At 35.6% G+C, this 11,943-nt stretch overlaps 1 protein-coding gene and 1 long non-coding RNA gene across 3 annotated transcripts in view; both read left to right on the forward strand.

The window, feature by feature from the left end:
• LOC109833820 lies at positions 1,824-11,637 on the forward strand. 2 transcript variants are annotated; one of them, XR_002245354.1, is made up of 4 exons: positions 1,824-1,931; positions 4,373-4,472; positions 10,771-10,853; positions 10,956-11,637. It is a non-coding gene; the product is annotated as an uncharacterized LOC109833820 (long non-coding RNA). The 2 variants fall into 2 exon arrangements; XR_002245353.1 differs by having other exon boundaries at positions 11,035-11,637.
• LOC109834965 (pentatricopeptide repeat-containing protein At5g47360) overlaps positions 11,848-11,943 on the forward strand; it is a 3,721-nt gene continuing 3,625 nt past the window's right edge. Inside the window, exon 1 of the mRNA XM_020402972.1 lies at positions 11,848-11,882. Within this exon, the coding sequence (XP_020258561.1) occupies positions 11,848-11,882 (35 nt within the window). The remainder of the gene's footprint in view (positions 11,883-11,943) is intronic.

Here is an 11,943-nt window from a genome sequence, read left to right on the forward strand (position 1 = left end):
CCTCTTTTTTTTCCCCCACTCCGGTTTTCAAAATTTAGCTTAATTTTAAGCGGTGATGATAATGATAATATGGCGATGGATCAGTTGAGTGTAGATCTTACCATAAAGCCGTGGCAATCACATTTAATTTGATGAGAACTACACGCACACAAGAATGATGTACGCATGAATCTCACGACAGCTGAGGTATTTGTTGTGTTCCATCGCCTTTTTGGATTTTGGGGGTGGATGCATCCCCCCTCAACGTGTTCCTATCTGTTTTAATTTAAGAAAATGAAGGAGAGCCACTATGATGCAAGTGGAGCAACAACAACAACAACAACTAGCAAAGGATCAATGATTATATTTATGCAGTCGCTTGTTATTAAAAATTTTAATGTCGAAAATGACAAATGTTGGCGCATAGTGCTGCATTTGTCAGCAAGTGGCTGCGCTGTAGGTAGAGGAGGAAAGGAGTTTAGGCTGAAAAAACAACAAGAAGAAGGATATATATGTTCATTACTTCATTAATAGTAGAGGGGTGAATAAATAATTACTGAGGATAACCCCATTTATCCTTGACAAGAATGATTTTTTGTATAGTTATTTAGTGGATAGAAATAAAAGTTTTTAATTTTTGTAATCTAACGAATTTATCCATTATCCTTATGAAAGAAAAAAATAATATTAGCATTGTATAGTACCAATTGCTCATAAATTCCCATTGAAACATTCTAAATACTAACATAACCACTTACGTTTTATACTAGAGTGGTGATAATTAGACTGTACTTCTCGAATTACTTTAAAATTGCTACACTAAAAGACAATGTGGTTCTTATCAACTCTGATGTCAATTCAAGTGGAAGGATCTCACATTTTTTGTGAGTAGTAATGGAGTAATTTGGAGAGTATAGTATGTAGAAACGGCGAAAATATTGGAGAAGTACAAGATTTTTGGAGCAGACAGAGTTTTGGGTGTTTGTCGGTCGACCGCAAGCTTTGGAGCGGTCGACCGGAAATGTGCACAGCCTCAGGGAGTTTTATGGACTTGGTGACGGCCGACAACGACGATTTTGGCGGTCGACCGCCAAACCCTGTAATCGATATTGGGTTTCTGTCTTTCTGGTCAGTCGACCGCAACGATTTCTGTGGTCGGTCGCCAGTCGGGTTGGGCCCAGATTTGGTTTTCCTGTTCTGTTTGGGATTAGTGTTTGGTATAAGTACAAACATGTTTTAGGGTTTCTGCGGAGCAGTAGAAAGGGTTGTTTTGAGCACAGAAAAGGGAGTTTTTTCTGAGCTATTGGTTTAGGGTTTTGTTTGAGAGATTAGAGAGATTTGTTTGAGAGATTTTGTAATCTCTATTTGTACTCTCTTCTCTATTAGTGAAAACCTATCTCCTTCTTGCCCCGTGGACGTAGGCAACTTTCCGAACCACGTAAAATTCGTTTGTTTTTGTTTGTGGTATTGTTTTGATCTTGTGTGTCCTCTCGGCGTTTGCGTGGATTTCCTCGGACCCCAACAAGTGGTATCAGAGCACAACATAGTCTAGCTAAAACTGTCCTTTATCATACTAGCATTTTGCCCGTCGCGAACACTAAAGTTATAACTTTGGAGCTATGAGGTTGTTTCTGATGTTAATTTGTTAGAAATCTAGGAGAATTTATTCTAAATAACCAGAGGGTACATTAAATTACCCATGGATAAAAGTAAATAGCCAAATTGTAAAGATTTGGGTCTGTTGGGCCTATTTTACTTAGTGGCTAAAGTGAGGCCCAAAAGCGTTAGGGTCCAGCCCCAGACACCAGAATCCAAAGCAAGTTGCCCAGTAACTGTAAACAGGATTAAGGGGGGTAAAGAATAAAAGAAAATGGCCCTGGGCCAACAAATTCTCGGAGACGAAAGAAGAAGGCTAAAGAGTTGCGAAGAGAGAAAGCTTTACTAAATTCTAGGTATAATTGTCTAATTATTTCTCTGAATCCGTACTTTCTCTTTCTCTCTCTTTTTTTTTTTTGCTCTTTTTGGAATCTTTTTCTTATATGTTAACTGATTCGAGCTAGTTTATATTATTGTAATTGTGGTGCTACATAGTTGAAGCTCGGAGTTGTTACTCCTGTGTGAGAATTTTATTTTGGTTTTCAGAGTGATCTAGGGTTTGAGATACAATGTTCATTTTTTCATATTTAAAGTTATTTGAAAATGTCAATGAATCTCCAGTGGAAAGTATAGGAAATGGGCAAATAATTTGCTTGATGAATGTGAGGATCAACAATGGGGTTTTCGAACCCCTTTCAAATTTCTATAGTAGGCCTGGTTATTGTTGATCTTCAGCAAGTATGGTTTTATCTGTTTAAAGAATGTTGAAATGCTGGGAATTTTATGCACTTGAACATATTTGTAAGACTATTGATATATTAAAATGCACAAAGGAATAAATAACCCACATTATAAGAGGAAATAAGAACTTAAGTCGCCGTTAACAACCGACATTATAGGAGGAAATAAGAAGTTTAGACCTCAGCTGGAAGTTAGAAGGTACATATTAAAGGAAAGAAACATGACATGCTTTGATGATCACATGCTAAGTTCATAAGCGATCGAAATATCCAATATGCTAAAAGCACCAGACGGATAGATGTAGGCGATTTCATTTGAGAAGTATGTAAGAGACCTCAATCTGTTCATTCGGAACCATATCCTAAAATGTCCCCCTCTGAAAACCCTGTGCTGAAATATCAAATTCTTTTAAGGAATCATGAATCATAAAGCCAGGATCAACCTCATCATTGTCCTCAATTAGCTTCTCAAGAGTTGAAGAAATATCTGTAGGCCCTTTTGCTGGTAATGATGATATTGCCTCACTTGAGCTTGCGCCTACATTCATGCACAAATCACTGTTCCGCATTGGCATGACATTTTGATTTATAACATGACCACAAGAAGTGTTCGAACCACCGGACAAACCTTGTTGTTGACAAGAAAACCCCAGACAATCAATTAATTCACTTATCGGCTCTTCAGTTCCATTCTGCAGCCCAGGTTGGATAAAAGTATTAGGATTCATATCTCCATTTGCTTGCAAAATGTTAACTTGATTAGCCCACTGCAAATTGGTCGGCACTGGCATGGGCTTTGTGCTATTTGTAAAAGATGGTTGGAGCTCGGTAAGCAGACAATCCCTACCTTCTCCGGGACGAGAAAGTCTTAATCTTTTGCTGGGTTCACTTATAGCTCCATTTTGTTGTCCTGGCTGGCTCATAATATTAAGATGTTGTAGAAACATCTCCAACATTGACACCGTCTCTTTTTGGTTCTCTTCCATTTCTTGCACCTTCTTCGTCATGTTGCACAATTCCTTGTCGGTCTTGATTTGGTTTTGTATCACTGTTTGTAGATTGTGAATGAGCAAATTCTGGATTTTCTTCAGCTGTGCAATTTCCTGTAGAAGAACAGAATTTTGGAGTTCAGCGTTAGAACTTGTTCCTCTTGCTTGGTTTTGGTGCTGAGGATCAGTAGCGTCCTTTCCCGAAATTTTCCTGGCAATTTTTTCCAAGAGATTCTTCTGACCCCTTCTAAATGCATCATGAGCGTATTCCACTCCCTTAGTGTTGTGAACCCGAAGAAATCCCTGATTAGAAATAAGTGAGATAACTTTGTGCCATAGAATAATACAACTTGTTTGTATCTACACTTGCAACCAAATGAGGATGAAAAAATGAATCCAGTGACTGTATTAGCAATGTGAATTGTTTGATATTTGACTGAAGATTTTTGTGCATTAAAACTGTTAATGAAATTGATCATAGCAAATGTAAAGAGTTCTCATAGTGAACCCCATATGCTGCATTGATTGCTAGTTGCTAATACCCATCTAGGGTCCTCAGTTATTCTTAAGCTAATTGAAAACGTGTAAAGGATAGCAAATAAATCCATCTGAAGGGTTCATTGGAATAACAGCTGAACAATAATGCAAACAGCTCTGTAGGACAGATAGCATCACAGAATCATCTTAGCTGGAGTTTAGATGCTGTATTAAGGGGAAGAAGCTACAAAAATCGTGTCTATATTGTAATTTTGCCATACTGTTATCTGAAATCTCATAGCATATATTTCGAACATGTTCGCTAATACCATTTAGAAATCCAGATATACAAGATGTATAATTGTTTGCATGCTAGATAATTGTTTGGAGCACTTAAGGCTTGCCAATCGTTTTAAATCTAGTGAACATTCATAATGAGTTGGTTTCCTGTTTATCTCCTTATTTTTGTACATTCTTGGGGCTAGATGCTTCAGGTCATAAGCAGCTCTTTTAAGGCCCTACTTTTAGCATAATTGATAATTAATAGCAGCGATGATTCGTGTGACATCTCTCTCCTATGTCCTACCACAGATCTTTTGGTGGTGTGTGAAAGTCCATTGGCAGAAGAGGTAGATTCTCTTTATTGGAGAAGATGAGACGTATGACAGTCACCAAGATTCCCTCTGATCAGGTATAGTTTTGAATCCCTAACTAGCTATTCACTTCTCATTTTGCTTGTGTGACATCCTATGTGGCCATAATTGGAAATACCATGAGAAAGTTACTTTTGTCGCATAACTTTTAAAGATGATCTAAACGTGGTTCCTAATATCTATTGGGTCAAGGCAAATGTTCCTCTGCTTTCCTATTTTTCTCGGGTTACTTGTGCATATCTCTACATAGAAACATGGTTTTGTTAGCTTTCTAAGAGGCTTCTCAGTGCTTCTCGAAAGATGGTGGTGACAATTGTCTAGATAGTCTATAGACATGAAATTTTGCCCTTTATGCAGCTACTGGATTCTTCAAACTAATGAGTTATTCCCCTGCACTTTTGATCCATATCTCTCTTCTAGTGATCTGAAGATCTTAACTGACTCATCGTAGCACTTATATTGCCTTCCACACTTCCAGCATCAGCATAATTCTAGTCCTGGTATTAAGACATCTCTTACATCCAGTTTTCTAATCACAACAACACCTATGACAACATAAAGTTCTCCTTAAATAATATTTTCATTTGAAGTTATAGATAGGTTAGATACATATCCAGTAATTTTAAAATATTATACTTATTCTATACCCACGCATGTAGGCACACGAGATTTAACTTTTATCAGGAGAAAAATGAAATCTCTTGAAGCTTATGTTTCTTTGTCCTGAAGTTTATGCTTCTTTCTTCTTAATGATCAACATAATTCCACTTTCTCCAACATTGGTATCTAGCAACTTACATACCACATACACCTTGTAGCAGCTTAAGTCCTTGGAAACATCTCCTATCAAGCAAATGGGTGAACATAAGATTAACCCCAGACCTCTCTCTTCAGAGCTCCCAGTGTGTTTAATCATCTATTGACAATGAGGTTGTATCCTCATCATTTGATTTTGGAACTTAGTTGAACTATTCCAGATACTAAGCTCTTTATTGTATTTCAGTTTTGAAAAATTCTAAGTTAACAGTTTGGATCACTAGTTTGATTTCAAGTACCTAATCTCCAAAAAATGCTAGTCCTGTAACAAGTCTACAAAAACTCTGGCTCTGTGACCAGGTAATATTACTGTAGAGTCTAGAAATGAGCCTGATAACTTAGTTTTACTTTCAAAAGGAAATGAGGACTGCAAAGGTGGGGAGTCTTAAAGAAGTCTTCTGATTATTTCATCAATCCTGGGGGTGGGAATGCCTTAACTAAATAGTGTAGATTTTTTTTAAGATTGGCATTATTGAAAGACCACTGGAAGACCTATACCTTTCACATCCTAGAGTATTATCTTTGTTCATGCTAGCATCGCTGCCATCACCTACAGCAGATCTTTACAGAGAAAGGCACATGTATCTGACCAACACAAATGAAGATATCATTTTCTAGGTTCACATATCGGAGATTAGCTTTGTCCATTGATCAACCCGTATAGTAAAATTATCACTAAATATGGTGTTACTGAATGGATGGTTTGACATAGGAATCATACCCTTGTAGAATAGTAGGATACATATCCAGTACTTGGGTATCCTAGACAAGTTGACAACACATTGTAGATATTTCCGAGACTTAAACTAACAATAGAATGTGTGAAATATACAATTAACAATTTTTCATGATTTGTAGATGCATTGTATTTATATAATTATTACAGTTAAGCAATCTTGGATAAGGAATAAAATAATTCATGTACATTCTTTTTTTTACAGCAGATTATTCACATAATTTCTGCTTTATGTAAATTGAATTATTATATTTGAAATATCTTGCAAGCTTGAACTTTCAAGCTTAAAAAATTCTACAAGTATTGAAAAATACACATATAGAGACACAAACACACTGACGCGCCCATTGCAATTTTATATGAGTTTTGCTATGGTCATACCATGTACGTGTATTAGTTATTCCATGTCATATAGCAGACAGCCACCTTATCCTATCCTTACTTCAATAAAATGTCTAGTAAGCAATAAGTGATTGTTGAAGGAAAAACAAACGAATAGCAAAGCAGAAGGTCTCAGAGATGAATAAAGGGATTGTAGATGCTCTGATGAAATTAAAAAAAAGGAAAATAAATCTTAGAGGAACTCTACCATCCCAAGCACATGAAAAATCTTGGCCCCACCATCGTAGAATCTACACACATTGGAACAACATAAAAAATTCATCAAACATCTGAAGTTATACAAACTAATTGGCTGACGACACATTGAACCCGACTATGTATCAGATTCTTGTTCTATAGAAAAACACATAGAAAACGATAATATAATGGCATGCCACTTCAAATTAGGCACATGATTTTTGGGAGAAAATGTTGTATGTCGAGATGTTACTCAAAGACAAATCCTCTCTATGGCTGCCAATGATATGCAACACCAAACTATTTTCATTAGGCAAGTATATTAGCCCCGGGGAATGAGTAACTTGAAGAAAGATGGTTTTGATTCAGTGGAAAATGATGTATTGATTATCTTGTAAATTACAGAAAATGTAGAGATGGATCATTGAGGCAGAAACGTGTTAGCCTAGACCCTAGAGTTTGATGAGGGATGCTTTGTATCTAAATCTTAAAGTAGGTTCTTTTTTTGTGATAAGTTGGTCAATCTAGCCAAATAAATCAGACTCGCATCCAAGCTATAGGGGAAATATGGAACAACATTTTTTTAAATTTCTTTTTGTTGCATTGCCAGATGATTATGCTTCGGATAATGTTCCAGAGGTTTATTCTTTCCTATCCTCTCTTTTAGTGGCAGAAAATAGAATATAACAATGGATAAAAACAATAAGATGTCCACCTTCATCACCATCCCAACCAATTGTCATTGGCTAATGGTTCCAGAGTACGTTCATATTGGTCAGTATACACTAACCTTTAAAGCATTACATGTGAAAGCTAAAGGGGCATAACTATCATACACATGGAAGAAGTAATGTGATGTTAAATTTCATCAAGAGTCAAGTAGTGGTCAATTCATCATGGGAAAGTAATAGCGTCTTCGACTTAGAGTTGTAAGTTTATAAAATTGCATAAAGCCAAATGGCTTGCTTAAGTCATCAATATTCTTTTTCGCAAAAATCCTTGAGGAAGAAACCTAAAGATTGGCCATATTTATCAGTTTTTCTTATGAAATCAATTGAAGGTTGGATTTAGATATCCATCTCAAAGTGAAAGGTAACCCAAACCTAAATATAAAGTATGAGCATAATGAAATAGATTCACCAAGGTAGAAAGTTACCTTGAAATGGTAAACCCATCAGATCCAACTTCAGATTTTTTTTTATCACAGCCCATTAATTATATGCTACCTAATCGTTTGGCACAAGATGACACTACAAGGAAATTAAATGGCCTATTTATGGATTATATTCATCATTTTATCAGAGTTAGTGAAGAAAGTGAGTATCTAAAAGAAGAAGAATTAAGTAAAGAGGGAAATTGGAATTGGATGGTTACAATTAATATTGGCATCAACATATTACCTTTCAGAAATGAAATAATTAAAGATATGTTTCTATACAAAATAAGCAACATTCTAGACTTTGCCAAACTAGGTAATTATCTAAAAGAGTCATACTTATAATTTGGATTTAAGAAATAACTTCTGGTAGAGCATGAAACTAATTTGCTAGCATTTGGCTAGGCTAGCTATAATTTTGTATTACTAACAAGTATTGGTGAAATAGCACACACGGACGAACAGACAAAATCACACAATTTTTGAAAATAGGCTATTGCAAAACAAAATACATGATAAGAAAGATATTTTGTACATGTAAAAACTAAATTGAAAAAGCTACTTTGTAGTGGAAACATAATCAAACAAAAAAAAAGTTCATTCAGATTTAATCTGATAACTTGGCACGCCTCTTCCGAACTCCAATTTCTTACTTCCACTAGAATGAAGAAGTGAGACAAGAAGCTGCCACTGTTTAGCTAATTTATGCAAGAAAATTTCCCCATAATTTTATGCACCCATCGAAACATCATAAGCTATACAAATCGAACTGATAAATTTCAAAAGGTAAAAAAGGATAGGGGAAAGAAAATAGGACTCACATAAGTATTTAGCTGTCGAACAAAGCTTCCTAACTTGCTATGTTTGAAGTATCTAGGGAGTATATCACGCTCAAAGGCATATTCATCCCAAATCACAAAGCTATCATTTTCGTCACCCCAGGATACTATCTCATCTGTCATAGGATCGTCTACCAGATCATAACACTTCTTCAAGAATGGTTTTGCTGATGGCTGGGGAGCACTCATGCTAGTCGCACTCTCATTTTCCATTTCTCGAGGATAACTACAAGAATGGAGTTGAGAAGGGGAGGCGATGAAATTGATGAAAAGGAAGAACCCTAACCCTAAGTCAAATTTTATATATAAAAGGAAGGGAGAATATATTTAGAATAAGGAGTTTAGGGGGGGATGAATTCAGAAGCTTCGTGCTCGGTCTGTCAGTCATGTTAATAAATGTATGTTCCCGAGATATGTTTGCGGAGGAAACTATGTGGACCGTAATGTATAACCTCTGATATTATAGAACATCTCATCTTTATATTACAAATTCGTATAACATTTGGGTGTTTCACTAACTAGGGAAAAATATCAAAATTAAGAGATTCAAGTTAATTTAATGTGCGAACGTTTATGAGACATTCTCCAGACGTTATGTGTTCAGTATACACTGAGCCTAAGATTAGGATTTGTTTAAGTTTTCAATTTATTAGAAAGTTCACTAATGCATGTAGTAAAATTTATCAAAAGAATTGATATTGGTACCGTTATATGATATTGAAGGTCTTTAATATTAGATTATAGATTAAGGCATTATGTACATTTTATTAATTTCGATATGCTACTATATATGGCGTATAAGGTTAATTCTCAAATAGGGCTTCATGAAGGCTTGGGTTAGATTAGGGCCGGAACTGGGTTTGAGGGTGGTTTCAACATATTCATATCTCATCTTATGAGGTTAGGCCTGGGATTAGGTTCATCAGGTCTATAACCAACCAGAAAATGTATTAAATTATGGTACCAGTTTAGATGTTTAGGCATACGAAAACCCGATACACAGCTATGTTTTAAAGGTGTCTTTAAAAATATGGATACTCAAAAATTAATTTAGGGAATTATCCACAGTTTGAACATTGAAATATTCCAGATGGAGATGTTGATATTGAAATGGAAAGGTGATATGATCTTGACATTGATAGCATTACCTGATTGCAGACTCAAATGTCCAAGTAGCCAAACTAATGACTCTAGCATGTCTAAAACTGAAATAACTTAAAAACAAAGTGGCTGCTAGTTCTGGTTCTATCCATTCAAGAATGAAAAGATTAATTGTATTGGTTGCTTCTAAACCATAGGAAAATTTTGATAGTTAAAGGCTAGGTAGAATATCCGCAGTTTGATATTCACTCCATCCTACTCATAATGTTGTTGGTATCATCAACCATGCCCTTTGGAATAGGTTCAGCCACCTTGATATCGTCAAAATGTTACTTGAGAGATAACACTGTCTTTTATTTGGCTGTTAAATCTATCGTCAACCCCATATGATTTGGTGTGAAAGAGGGCAATGCAACTTCAAAGGGAGTACATGCCTTTTTCTCATGTATTAAACTCTGCAACTAAGGACCAGGCAGCAAAATTTCACTTGACGAGCTATTGAGATGAAAATGTGTACACTATATGGAAAAATAAGCAAAATCAAATTGTATTCTTATACAACTTTGATCAATTTGTCTCCCAGGTAGTTATGATTTAGCAATTGAGAATGCAGTTATATTTGCAAGTAAGAACTCCTACCATCATGGACCCTTCTGAAACTTGATGTAGCGCTGCTATTCTACGATAATGGTCCTAAATTACTCTCTTTGTAGATGCCTTCTTAGGATTTCTTCTTCTTCGTTTATTATTTATTTATTTATTATTCTTATAGTGCTCGTATTTCTTATGTAAATGCATAATATCTGTTTAGTAGTTTCATGTATTGGTGCTGGACTAACTATATGTCATTTTAACAACAAATTAGACACCCCTGAAGTGTCATTTTTAGAAGGATAAATCACAAGAACACCTCTCTCGCTCATAAATTTAGGGTTGTTAAGTGCTAACAAATAAGTTGATGTTGTATGTGCTACTGAAGGTTTATATGAGGGTGTTATCTGCAATTTTCCCCATCTAGTTTGTCTTTTCTTTATCATTGTCCTGTTGACTGTTGTTCGTAAGGAACTCTATATGTGTTACCAATTTACAGTTTTTTTGTTGATAAATAGAGATGCTGCAGACATTACCGTGTATCTTGAGAAGAAAATTCGTGTCACCTCTGACCCCCAGTTTGTTTGTGCACAACATTCTGGTAAGAATCAATACTCATTGGCCTTCTATTTGCAGTTATAGATGATTATGTTTATTATTTTTTTTTCCTAAGAGCCTGCTTTTATAAAAACAAATGCTCCAGATATGCTTCTCTCTCTTGATTTTCATCCTGGCAACCGTGAATTAAAAACGTACATGACTTGCACTTTGAAATTTTGTAGTCCCTTTGAAGGTCAGTTGAAGATTGCAGGTACTCCATCGATTTTAATCATCTGAAGAAAGTTCATCATTGTGGTACAAGGTTTTCTGTCTATGCACCACCGAGTGCCGAACTGTAGTTTGTGATAGCGTCGAAGGAAATGTAAATGATGATCCCTTGTTTGAGTGATGTAGGTTGTGCCTGATCTTGATCATTGATATTCAGAAATTAGTATTGACGAAAGCCTGTGTGTATTTTGACTGCTATCTGATTTATGTGGATGCTTTCGGGGCGGTTTAAGGATAATACAGAAGGATTAACCTTACTCTTTTGTTTCAATCACTGAAGCTTCATTCAAGTAAAATGCAGTTTGAGAAACTTGTTTACAAGGATTTTGTTATTGTAAAGAAGCTCGATTTGGATCATTTCCCCTGCCAGAGAAGCATTGGAGAAACTGGTCGCAATCACAAAGGTTTATTGTTTAATTGACAGTTGCAGTTGATTGAACATATTAGCAGTTATCATTTAAATCTTATGCCTTGTAAATCAGAGTCATCAACTATACATTGAATGATTAATTCTTAATTAACGATATGTAAATACACGAGACTACTGGTCCTTTATATTTTAAAGATTACACTTTATAAAACCGACATCTTTTCAGCCGACCGTGCGGTAAAATTGATGTGCGATTTATACGAGATTACTGGTCCCTTATATTTTAAAGATTACACTTTATAAAACCGACATCTTCTCGGCCGACCGTACGGTAAAATTGATGTGCTGATTATTTCATAACCGTACGATAAAATTTAGCTGCTGATTATTTCATAAAATGGTTGATTTTGCTAATATTTTTTTCAAGGACCGGTCTCTTTTAAATAAATTCTCCAAGGTGAAATTAGTGGGTAGTTTAAGAAAAAGAAGCGGT

This window comes from Asparagus officinalis, chromosome 3, assembly GCF_001876935.1.
Source record: "Asparagus officinalis chromosome 3, Aspof.V1, whole genome shotgun sequence".
NCBI classification, from domain to species: Eukaryota; Viridiplantae; Streptophyta; class Magnoliopsida; order Asparagales; family Asparagaceae; genus Asparagus; species Asparagus officinalis.